Genomic DNA, 13,429 nt, shown 5'->3' with positions numbered 1-13,429 from the left:
TGTGTTAAGATATTATGGGGGATAGAGTGTTTCATCAGAAGTTCCGGAGCCTTTACAGATGGAGTCACAACTTTTATAAACATGTGCAACACCTGGAAAATGGCTTAAAATCTCACGATTGATATTTTCCACATACTCATTAAGGGGTGTTAATATTGCTCGTTCCCGTAGGTAGTTTGTATTTCTGTGATTGTGGGGCAGGTCATGGTATATTTCATCAACAATCGCTATGATTGGGTCCCCAGAGTAGGTGACATGGACCTACAATATCACCAAAGGTGAAGAAATTAACTATCTCAGACTAATACCTTTAAATCATATAAACTTAAAATTTTATATCCTTGCTGGTAGAAATGTTCCCTGACTTTAAATAGATCAGCCCTCACTAATGAGTATGTCCCTATACATGATCATTCTATACATATTAATACCTATGTTGTTGAATAATGCCTAAGGAGTTAGTAGTGTAAATATATTATTGGCAGTGACTGGGGGATGATGTACCTCTTTTGGGATTTGAACCCAGGATGGATCAACGTCATCATCAAGCGCAAAAACTGGAGCCAAACCATTACCAATGCTTAACACCCAATCCTGGTTTCCCATCTACGGTAACCGGGGGACATCTAATTCTATACGCATATTTTGCAAAAGCTGAAAAATGATACATTCTCGCCATATATAATATTTGCTTATGCTTGCGCCTACTATAGCTTCACGGGCCTCCCCTGTAACAACTGGAAAGATCTGTCTAAAGTCACCACCTAGTAGCACTTTTAATCCTTCAAAAGGTAATGTATGGGAATTTGGCTCGATGGCCTGGCGCACATCACGAAAAGTTCGATCAACGGCCTCGAAAATGTGGCGATGGTTCAGGGGAGCCTCATCCCAAACAACAAGATGCGTTTTACATATTAGTTCAGCGAGGTGGGTTCCTTTCTTTATTTCATAAGTGCTTGATTCGTTTATATCAATGGGAATTCTAAATCGAGAATGAGCGGTCCTACCACCCTCAATAAGCAACGATGCTATACCCGATGATGCAACTGCCAACACTATTTGACCTTTGCTCATGACTTTTGAGATAATAGTTGACCATAGGAAAGTCTTGCCAATACCGCCATGTCCATACATAAAATATAAACCACCAGCACCCGAATCCACAGAATGCATGACTTGATCAAATACCATCCTTTATATATGGTTTAGGTTGCGAATATGGTGTTTCGCTTGGACCTGTAGTTGGTGACAGTCATTTAACATCTCCTCAAGTAGGAGCTGGTTCCTGAACTTATGTGTGGAGCTAGAGCTGAGTTTTGGTAGCTCAGGAAAGTCACCCAATGATTTACCATGTTATTTTAGTAAATCACTAATTGCCTCTAATGCCAGTACCTGCTTGTCGGAATCGCTGATTATGAGTGTGGGGGAGACCTAACAATTTTCGTTTTATATATTCCATGTCATCGGCCAAGGTAGCCTAATTTTTCTCCCAAAGTTCTGCGGGATTGCTGACTTCACAAAAACTAAGCATCGTGACAAATAAATCACGGAGTTGCGGTGCAGTAGCGTAGTTTGATGCATCTTGCAGGGCAATATGCCATTCTTTGTCACTATCAAGCAACCCTCTTTGGAAGCAAGCCTCCTTATAGGTAGTGTAGACGATACCGTTAACATTACGGATGTCTTTAAAGCTTCTTGCGCCAACAACAAGATTGAACAGCATCCTCATATAAAAGCGCTCACCACTTGCAGGGTGAGCATATACCAGGCATCCCACGACACTTACATTTTGTCGCCGAAAAGCCCAAAACTTCCCACCACTATCCCAGCGGTATATTGTAGGATATTGTACAAATGTTAAGTCACGGCCTGTTTCATCTCGCCCTGTCCATAACTTCCGGAAGAGAATCATTGTCATGAAAGCGCACTTCATGTTCATCCTCTAAATGAAAGTACAGGCGCTGCACAAAGGGCTCCCTAAAATGTACCGGGAACTCAAATATGCGCCATGAAGCCTCAGCCGCCGATACATATCTACAAGAAAGGTAATTTTTAACCTCATCTTTCTGTTTTCTTTTTACAGCGAAAGTATTGTTGGCTGAGCGGTCTACGCAATTGCCAGCCCTTTCCATGACTACAGTCACTATGTCGGGACCTTTTCCAATATACTTGAACAAATATTTGATTGGCTGCGATCGATTGCAACGCTCTATATTGATGTGTGCCTGGTACTTGACGAGTAACCCACGATTGTAAGGTACAACGTGCCTGCAAGGTGATGTGTGGTAAGTAATATGTGCTTACGAAAAATAAAAGCTTTATTTTGCGGTAAGTCAGACGGCTATGAAGCTTAGCAAGAAATCTGGCACCTGTTATCTAGCTTTATTTTGTTGCATTCGATTGTTCTCCCTGTGTCACACCTCCGGTACAAAGCATAACCATTCTGATCCATTGATGTAACACCTGAGAAAGATTTGGGGTACAATTTGCTGCATTTTCCTTTATAATAACCCCAATTTTCGGAATTTTTTTGAAACCCTTATGAATAGTGATTTTGCTGATTATGCTGAATAAGAAAACTTTTCATGCCACACTATGTAGGGGTTCTTCTATTGATATTCTGAGATCTTAGTAGTACTTTATATGGGATATAAGTGTATGTAAAGATCGTCAGAATCCAAATTTGAACACTTTGATTTTTACCGAAAATCCACCGGATACCGAAAGAATTGAGTATAAGGTAAAAGGATAAAAGGGATTTAAATTCAAGGATTATAAAAGGGGATCATAAAAAGGAATATAATGTATTGAGAAAGGTTAAGGAACCCAAGTAATAAGATCCCGAGTATGATCCCTCAAATGATAAACGAGAACGAAAGTTAAGCGAACCGTATAACAGATCAACGATCATTAGCCAAGTAATTAGGAGTTAATCAAAGAGGTTAATGATGATGATGTCATCACACAAACAAGAAGAAGATAAGTGTGGGAAGATGACATAAGTGGATGATATAAGCATGACCAAATAAGGTATTGTTGGTTGATTTCAAGCCACACAAATTTTACCATAGTAAAAGGTTAATTAACAACAAAAATAAAGCAACCAAGACAAAACAAACCAAAAACACAAAACACAAGTTGACTTTCACTTTCAAGAACATCAGGCTCTCGACTTTCCTTCATTTTCAAGGAGAAAAAAATCAAAATCCAAGATCCAAGCATTGTTAAATCATGAGGTAATTATCCAAGGTTCCTTATACATAGATATAGCTATTCCATGAATCTAAGCTTCAATTTCCTTCACAATCTCTTCCAATAATTCAAGGAAGAAGATGGTGAATAGTAACTTTCAAAAAATAACTTTAGTTTTCTTGAATTTTTATGAAAGTTTAAGGTTATACAAGCAAGGATCAAGGTTCTTTTAGGCATTCAAAGCTCTTGTGTTGTGTTAAGAAGCTTCAAGAAGGTATAAAATCCAAACGCTAGCTTTAGTTTTGAGTAATTAGGAATGGTTATGATTGATATAGTATATGAGAAGCATGATGCTTGTTTATTTAAAGTTTGGTTGAGTTTGTAGAGATTTTGATGGTCGAATCTTGGTTATTACTTAATGAACCTTAGTTTGATTAGTAGCTTTTGTTGTGATTGAATAAGTTGGATAAAACATGAAGTGATGGACTGATGTGGTGAGGTTTGGAGGGATTTTGGGTGTAATGTTGATTGTGGGTTGAATTTTGCATTGATTGAAGTGGTATAAACTTTGGTAATCGCGTAAACATAGCCGTCATAATGTCCGATTTACTTTAGACTATTTTGTTCTTAACATCAGGACCCGAGAACTCACTGTTAGGTTTTTACCATTGCCATGATTAGATAGTTCATGTTACGAGCTTCGTTTTGATATGTGGTTCGTTTGAATCCGATGTACGGTTTAGGAGAAACGACCGTTTTAAGTAACGGCGTTTGGCGACCGAACCATTACCCCTCGCCTTACTTTGAAACCTTGGTTAAGGACTTTAAATGACTAATTTGGTATGAAACAATTAGATTAAGTGGATTAGGCAGTTGGTAAGGTACTCGCGAAAGAATCGCTTTAAAATTCTCACTGGTTAATTTATTAAAAATGGTGGAGCCGAGGGTACTCGAGCGACGTAAGTGAATCGTTAAGCGCAAAAGCAAACGTTAGGGTTCAATTGGTTAAATGCTAGTTTCTTAAGCGACCGGGGTTTAATTCCGACTTATGTTGTTGTTCATAGGTTATCGGACCCACTCTAAGCTTAAGTCTATCCGGGAGCACTCAGGCAAGTTTTCTACCCGTTATACTGTTGTTGTGATGTATATATGTATATGCATTATCTTGTGATAGATGCATGTTGGTTAATTAGCAAATTTTGTGATATATTGAAGCATGCTGATATGGTATATATATGAATGTCTGTTTCGTAATCTGGTTATCTATCTGTTGATTTCAATGCTTATAGTTGCATAATACCTATGCTAGAGATAAGCCGTAGTTGCGCATACCCTTAGGATAGGGGACCCAAAGGTGAACATTTTCTAAAACCGGGAGTCGATATTCCCGAGTATATTATATATATATTTATATATTTTTATATATATATATATATATTGATATAGTTTCAAAACTATTAATCGAATAAGGTTTATTCGATAGCTTTATTTTATTTAGTGAATATTAGTTTGAATATTCATTCGAGGACTTATGACTCGGTTTATTTTATTTAATGAATATTAGTTGAATATTCATTCGAGGACTTATGACTCGGTTTATTTTATTTAATGAATATTATTTTGAATATTCATTCGAGGACTTATGACTCGGTTTATTTTATTTAATGAATATTAGTTTGAATATTTATTCGAGGACTTATGACTCGGTTTATTTTATTTAATGAATATTAGTTGAATATTCATTCGAGGACTTATGACTCCGTTTATTTTATTTAATGAATATTATTTTGAATATTCATTTGAGGACTTATGACTCTGCTTATTTATTAAATAATATTCTTTATTTTATTAAAGAATAATGTTTCGATAATCAAACTTATTTTCGATTATTCAAATAAAGATAGTACTTTCGAATAAGTATATCTTTGGTTATTTAATATTCATTTCAAGTATGAGTTGTAAAACTTTATTTCAAATTATTTATATAGAGATTATCCTTAAGGGAATATTATTTAAATAATAATGTTCATATATTTTTTAATATATCGGGACTGATTTATTTCATTAAATCAGCATTACTCCAAACATTCTTAAAAATGTTTTCGAGTCTTCAAAATGATTTTTAAAAGTTAGAGCGGATCCCAAAAATCATTTATATATTTAAGATCTTTCTTTCGAAGGGGATTTAAATACTCGCTCAAAATCTGAGGGATCCGGCTCAGTGGTGTATTTTACATTCGCAACGAGGTTGCTGTTTTGAGAAACATCTTGATTACTTGCCCATCATTCGGGAAGTAAGTACATCTATTTGAGTCGGCATAAGCAACATGGGCTCAGTAGGCGTCCATGAAAGTGTAAGTGGCTCAGTGGGAGTCCATCAAATGCGTAAGTGGCTGAGTGGCAGTCCAACATAAGGTCCTATTGCGGCCAGGGTGATGACCAGTGGGGAATTCGTCCATCTACTAGTTGAAAAGGTTACTTATTGGTATCCTTGCCTGATCAGCAAGATATCAGGTTTATGCCAAGGTTTTCTCCTTTCCAAATTCATTGGATATTGCTACTCTGTTTATAATTTTCATAACAGAGGTTTTCAAGGAGTGTATGAAATGTAAATATATAAGTGTATATATATATCGGGACTTAATGAAGTACCTCGTAACTTCATTATTTATAATGATATTCAAAGATCGAATCTATTCAAATCTTGTCTTGTAGTCTCATCAGTGTGATGAACTTTTGAAACTGATTATAACTTGAACGGTGGTAGTTCAAGTAGTATTTGGAAAAGATATAAGTATATTGAAGTATCTTGTAACTTCATCTTTTAAACTTATATCTGGTTAATGGTTATCTTATGCATGATAAATATTTTCACAAAAACGTTGAGACAAGGTTAGATATATGAGATCACCTTGCAACGATATTTTTATACAGTTATAAACTGGAACTCTGTGTATATTAGGCATGGAAGAGGACATCCATGATCTTGAAAAGTATATAAGTATATATACTGAATATTTTGCAACTTCGTCGCATTAAGATATCAAACTTGGTTCATTTCTTCTTGACCAAGACTTTCATGAGTACTATTAGAATGCTCATATATTGTTAATTATTATACATATTATTTCGGTGGGCTTGTTGCTCACTCTTGCTTTCTTCTTTCATCACACAACAACAGATAGAAAAGATGAACAGGACCAAGCTCCCGATTCGCAAGCGGTTAGGAAACGTTCCGCAGTTTCCTGTAGGCGTTGATGCCGTTATAGCCGAGGTAGGATCTACCAATAGGCTAGGCTTTCAACTTTTGATGTACCAGACTTATGTATATTTATGAATTGTAATAATGGCAAGGAAATGTAAATTTATTCAGAAACCCTTTTAAGGTGTAACGGTTTATAATTGTGGAATAAAATGACTTGTGTTATATTTGGTATTCATCTCTGAGACTATAACTTGTGGTGTGTGTGTGTATATATTGTGGGGTCACAGTACTCAGTAGTTGGTTGATTTTTAAGATTAAGTATTGATAAGGGAAATGGAACTCGTGACAACCCGAATCCCCGACCCCGGATTTGGGGGTGTTACAGAAATGGTATCAGAGCTAAGCGTTATAAACCTCAGAGATGAAGTGACGTTAAAATAATAAGTTCACTAAGATAAATAAGAACTCTTGCCAAGTTCATAGTCAGACTACCTAACATAGTACTGACAGTTAAAACCCTTATGGGAACCCTTATAAATATCGTGATAAAAGCGTAGTTCATTATCGTATATGGTAGCGGGACTCCGAACCCTGAGGTGGAGGAACAACAACGCGATGATATTTTATTACTTATTAGGAGATCAGAATGTGGATTCGATAGAGCGTCCTAACACGGGACCGGATGATGTTCATATTGAGGATTTAGCGGTTAAAGATGTTGTCCTAGAAGGGATTATTGCTGAGAAGGATTCCATGGAGGATCCTGACAAGAATGAATAAAGGACCACTGAGGAATTGATGACCACGGTCAGGGCGACTACCAGAGGTAGGATTGGCCAGTCACTACCGGAGGTTCGTTCAAGTTTGTAAAGATAGTAGCCCCTTTAACACGGCTTACTCGTAAGACTCAGAAGTTCGAATGGATAGAGAAATGCGAGAACAGCTTTTAAGAACTAAAGCAAAGGTTGGTGACGGCTACTATGTTGGCGTTGACGGATGGAAAAGGAGATTTTGTGATGTGTAATGATGCTTCGCATAAAGAATTAGGGTGCTTCTTATACAGCACAACAAGGTAATCGCGTACGCGTCAAGACAATTAAGGGAATATAAAATTTGATGTCCCCACCCATGAGCTTGGGCTCGTGGAAATAGTTTTGCCCTAAAGATTGGAGGCACTACTTGTATGGAGAGAAGTGCGAGATTTACACAAGCCATAAGTGCTCTAGTGCATTTTTATGCAGAAAGAGCTCAACATGTGCCAGAGGAGGTGGATAGAGCTAATCGAGGATAACGATTATGAGATTCTTTATCATCCAGGGAAAGCCAAAATGGTGGCTAATGCCCTTAGTATAAAGGAGAGACTCAAGATGAAAATGTCTTTGGGAGAGTTGATAAGAGATTTTGAGAAAATGGAAATATAAGTGAAGGTAATCGGAGCCGGTACCGAAAAGCTGTTTGAGATTGCAATACAACCCGAAATATTAGAAAAGAACATATTGTACCAGAAAAAGTGATGAATGAAGACAGAGAGCCAACAAATAGATAAGAGATTAATACCGAGAAAGATGATAAGGGAATGATGAGGTATTCCTACAGAATTTGGGTTCCAAATGTTCAAGAGCTTAAAGATGAGATCTTAGATGAAAGCTAGTTTGAGGAATAAGATTTAGAGCAAACCCTGAACGTGATAGTCAGGGAGGTCGCCATCAAGATAGAAGGAACCCATAACATAATAAAGTGGAAAATGAGGATTTAAAACATATAAGATAACCCTGATTATGGGAGAAGGATGAAACATTTCATACTGAGAAAACAGAAGTCGAGCAAGATAGGGAGAACCAGGAAGGTACTCCTATGGGGCGATTCATGGACCTGCCTAAACAAAACTTATACTTTTATTCCCAACCACCACCTTGAGGAAATAATGCGGTAGGGAATTCTTTCATGACCTTTAAGTCACTAAGCTCTCAGAGTTCAAAGGAAAAGGTTGAACCAGTCGAGGCAAAAGCCTGGCTAAAGGAAATATAGGAATCATTTGAGATTCTAAATGATTGACCAATCACAAAAGACTGTTTTTGTCACTTACCCTCCTAAGAGAGAGGCCACCCCCTGGTGAAAGGCCAAGGAAGGCACGGAGCAAGAGATTATAATAAACTGATTTAAGTTTAGTCAATTATTTTCAGGAAAGTACCTCCCAAGGTTACGGAGATAGTGTAAAAGCTTTAGAGCCAGAACAAAGGCAGACGAGTATGATGAATTATGAATCTAAGCGTAAAAGTTGTCAAGATTCGTTCTGAGGACACGAATCCAGAATGACGGGATGTTTGAAATCAATGCTTATGTTATGTTAGTTCATGTAATTGTTGTAATAGAAAAGAAAAATAGAAGACTAAAAAAAGGGAAGGAGTATAAAGGGATATAAAGGCAATAGAGTTTGAGGAATGATAAGGGAGTTGGGTATGAGGAAATCCTAAAGACTCATAGTAATAGAAATAGAAAAGTATATGATCGTCAGGATGAGGGTGATTCACCATGAGTTAAAGTTGACGGTTGAAGGCATAAGAGATACATGTATTTTATCCCCTTTAAGTTGGGAGGATTCGAGGAAACCTTGAGATAGTTCGAAGGATAAATAATGAGACGCGGATAGACTGAGGAGACAAGAAAGTAAGAAATTAGGAAAATTGGATGAAGGAAGTGACCCTCAAGAATGAGAAGTGTAAGACCGGTGGCTTGATACCCAGAAAGGGAGACGCCAGGTATGAAAGATATCCCAACATTGAGATGACTGTTGAGATAAACAACAAAAGTAAATAAGGAATTATTAAGAAGAAGTTCACTGTTGAACACGACCAATATCTTCCAGAACATCCTTGTTATCGTTACCAAATTAGGCAAGAAAAGCGGATAACCGTTGTTATCTTTTGGAGGCCATATTGATTGACCTCATTTTGAATACAGATGTTATTGTGAAAATTAGGCATATACTATCGAGGTGGGAATGATGGAATAAGACACCCTTATCAGGGATATATGACTTGATTTATCCATGGAAGGATGCATGTACCTTTTTAAAGGTAGAATTAAGGATAGAACATTGGTAACTTAAAATGAATCCTAGGAGAATGCATAAAGGTTGGCATTTCACCCTTAATAGGGATAGTATGAGTTTTGACAGTATGAATTGGAAAGGATTAAGGTAATAACAACCTTTAAGAATCAGTGGAGAAATTTTTCAGAAGTATATAGACAATGATTCTGGTATTAATAAATGGTATCTTGATATGCCCTTTATCTAGGGAATGCAGGAGGAATGATTCAAGGATAACCTTAGAGGTTTTACAAGGAGAAAGGTAATATTCAAAATTCTCAAGAATAGAAATGTTGATAAAAGAAATATGACATAATTATAATGATGCCAAGTGGGGCACGTGTTAAACCACGAGAAAGTATGGATCGAACCAGTAAAGGTCTAAATTGTTCAGGGCAATTAGGACCTAAGATAAAAGATGTTCTAAGTATGATTGAGAGTTAGTCGTGACCGTGATTAACCTCTAAAGACTGAGGCAATAACTTATGGAAAAATGGTGATATTTTTTTTACTCATCAGATTTTAAGGAAAACATCTTCACATAAGCAGTGATTGAAATGAGGTAGAAAATTTATTTGGAGGTGGTTAAAATGACATTGACTGTAAGGAAATTTTACTATCAGGAAAGGCCAAAGAGGTGGCCGACACTTTAAAGGTAAGAGGATAATTATAGGCGCTTGTGCCTAAGGAATACAGTGATGATGGTTAAAGCTGTGAAGGTTGTATTATGGTTTAGAAGATTGACATTCCTTCTGATGACTGTGCAATACCCAACCGTAATAGTAGTTTGGTAAAGGTTTAATTCGTATAATCGCCATGAGCGGGCTATCTATCTTAGAAGGTACTATCTTAAGATAAGCCAGGACCATGTTACGAAAGGACTAAATGAACCTTTGAGCTTCATGTCTCCTAATAAAGACATATGGTTAATAATGGTATTAACCTGCTATCGTTGCTTTCATTGAAACTCTTCTGCAATTTTATCTGCTTCATGTCATATGTACGTCAAGTTCAGGAGTGTTCTTCATGAATCATGAACGGTGATCATGTTACCTCCTTAGAAGAATTCGATACGATATGTATGGACTCCGTATGGTTAGCTATTAAGACTTCATGGAAAACGAATGACTACAGTAGGTCAACGGTGGACCACAGTAATGCAGAAATAATTCTACGAGTAATGGGCCGATTACTTACAACCGTGAGAGTTGTATTGGAATGGATGTTGAGATTGAGTACCACTAATCGGGTCGTGTTAACGTATAAGTTATCTTGGATAGAAAAACTAGGTCGATTATTTACCTATTGAATATTTATTCCTTCTTATCAATAGAGAGTCGTATTACTATACGAGGAAGGTTGCGATGCAAGCATAGAATTCTAGTAACGATGATGTCTAGAATGAGATCCCAGATTCGATTTTTCGATATCGAGGGAGTTTCAAAGGTGATTGTGTATAAGCTCGAGGAAGAGCATGGGTCCATAGAATGATGGACGGAATAGCAAAAATATTTAGACATGTGAAATACGATGCTATAATACTTGATGTTGATATAAATACATATATGTTTTGTTCTACTATGACAAACCTCTATAGTTCAGAGGTAGATTCCAATCCAGATATTTTATGGCAATAAATTTTTTTACGTATATACAATTCTCTTCAGTTCGTTCTTTTCTCTTCTTTTCATTTCATGTAAGCTGAGAAGAACAACCCTTCCAGAAGGGGAGGTATTGCCGAATGACTATCTATCTGTGTGATAGAAGACTAGTAGGATACCACATGTTGTTTAATTGCTTGTCAAGTACAAAAGGCTGGCCACCTTCTGTACTAACTATGCAATAGAACAAGTGTTCATGATCATAGTGATCTCTCAACAAATTTCTTTACTTCTATATGATGGATCAAGCTTTCGAAGATGGAGGCAGCTAGAGATGAAGTGGTACCAAGTAAGGTGGTATTCCGATTCTAACACGTCCGTGATACTAAGGTTGACGCAATTATTAAGAGGTTATAAAACTCTAGCGAGTAAAGGTATATCTAGAATAGTATCCTGTACGGAAGATAGTAATGACTACGAACTGGAAAAGAATGGGTATTGAGAAGCAAAAGCTATAATGCTAGAAGCTATGATGAGAGTCTGTGCAATAGACTTGAAAGAATTTGAAATGGTCACTTAACACGGATTGAGTTTTCTTACGACAATAGATCATATGTCAGTATTGAGATATCGCCTTATGAGATCCTTGAGGGAAGGCAATGTCGATCTCCCTTATGATATGATGATGTTACAGAGCGCAAGATGCTCAGACCAGTAGGGGTCCAAAGGACCAAGGATATAATAGATCTAATCAGAGGGCGGCTGGTAGTAGCCCAAGATGGACATAAAAAGTATGTTGATTTGACACGAAAGGACAAGGAATAGGAAGTAGGGAACCTAATGCTGTTATAGGTATTCCCTTGGAAAGGATGGATGAGGTTCGGAAAGAAAGGAAAGCTAAGCCCACGAATTGTTAGACCCTTTGAGGTATTAAGACGTATTGGGAAGTTAGCATATGAGCTAGCCCTACCCCCGAACATGTAGCAAGTTCATAACGTGTTCCACGTATCAATATTAAGGAAGTATAATTCGGATGCCAGACAAATAGGGGCATATGAGCTGCATAGACATGCAACCCGACGTAACCTAAATGGAGCAACCAGGAAGGGTTATAGATTGAAAAGGAACAACTGCTTAGGAGAAGGGTTATCAAACTAGGCAGAGTTTGGTGGTAGGACCACAATGTGGGAAAATTTACTCGAGAGTTAGAAAGTGCAATGCTAAGAAATTATCCCTACTCATTTTCTCTCTAATTCCAGGACGAAATCCTTTTAAGAAGGGGAGACTGTAATAACCCCAATTTTTGGAATTTTTTTGAAACCCTTATGAATAGTGATTTTGCTCATTATGCTGAATAAGAAAACTTTTCATGCCACACTATGTAGGGGTTCTTCTATTGATATTCTGAGATCTTATTAGTACTTTATATGGGATATAAGTGTATGTAAAGATCGTCAGAATCCAAATTCGAACACTTTGATTTTTACCGAAAATCCACCAGATACCGAAATAATTGAGTATAAGGTAACAGGATAAAAGGGATTTAAATTCAAGGATTATAAGAGGGGATCATAAAAAGGAATATAATGTATTGAGAAAGGTTAAGGGAACCCAAGTAATAAGATCCCGGGTATGATCCCTCAAACGATAAACGAGAACGAAAGTTAAGCGAACCGTATAACAGATCAGCGATCATTAGCCAAGTAATTAGGAGTTAATCAAAGAGGTTAATGATGATGATGTCATCACACCAACAAGAAGAAGATAAGTGTGGGAAGATGACATAAGTGGATGATATAAGCATGACCAAATGAGAAGGTATTGTTGGTTGATTTCAAGCCACACAAATTTTACCATGGTAAAAGGTTAATTAACAACAAAAGTAAAGCAACCAAGACAAAACAAACCAAAAACACAAAACACAAGTTGACTTTCACTTTCAAGAACATCAAGCTCTCGGCTTACCTTCATTTTCAAGGAGAAAAAAATCAAAATCCAAGATCCAAGCATTGTTAAATCATGAGGTAATTATCCAAGGTTCCTTATACATAGATATAGCTATCCCATGAATCTAAGCTTCAATTTCCTTCACAATCTCTTCCAATAATTCAAGGAAGAAGATGGTGAATAGTAACTTTCAAAAAATAACTTTAGTTTTCTTGAATTTTTATGAAAGTTTAAGGTTATACAAGGAAGGATCAAGGTTCTTTTAAGCATTCAAAGCTCTTGTGTTGTGTTAAGAAGCTTCAAGAAGGTATAAACTCCAAACCCTAGCTTTAGTTTTGAGTAATTAGGAATGGTTATGATTGATATAGTATATGAGAAGCATGATGCTTGTTT

The 13,429-nt window shown here is 36.8% G+C and overlaps 1 protein-coding gene across 1 annotated transcript; it reads right to left on the bottom strand.

Annotated features, from left to right (window-relative positions):
• Positions 1-606: 606 nt before the first annotated feature.
• Positions 607-1,191, bottom strand: LOC141715013 (uncharacterized). The gene has a single exon (XM_074518501.1). The coding sequence runs from the start codon at positions 1,189-1,191 to the stop codon at positions 607-609; it is 585 nt and encodes a 194-aa protein (XP_074374602.1).
• Between the last annotated feature and the right edge of the window lie 12,238 nt (positions 1,192-13,429).

Source organism: Apium graveolens, chromosome 3 (genome assembly GCF_009905375.1).
Source record: "Apium graveolens cultivar Ventura chromosome 3, ASM990537v1, whole genome shotgun sequence".
NCBI lineage: Eukaryota > Viridiplantae > Streptophyta > Magnoliopsida > Apiales > Apiaceae > Apium > Apium graveolens.
The sequence above is the reverse complement of the archived record's forward strand: the minus strand, read 5'-3'. Positions and strand labels throughout refer to the sequence as shown.

Excerpts from the sequence above, each read along its gene's own strand:
- LOC141715013 (XM_074518501.1), bottom strand. The coding sequence starts at position 1,191 with ATGGTATTTGATCAAGTCATGCATTCTGTGGATTCGGGTGCTGGTGGT.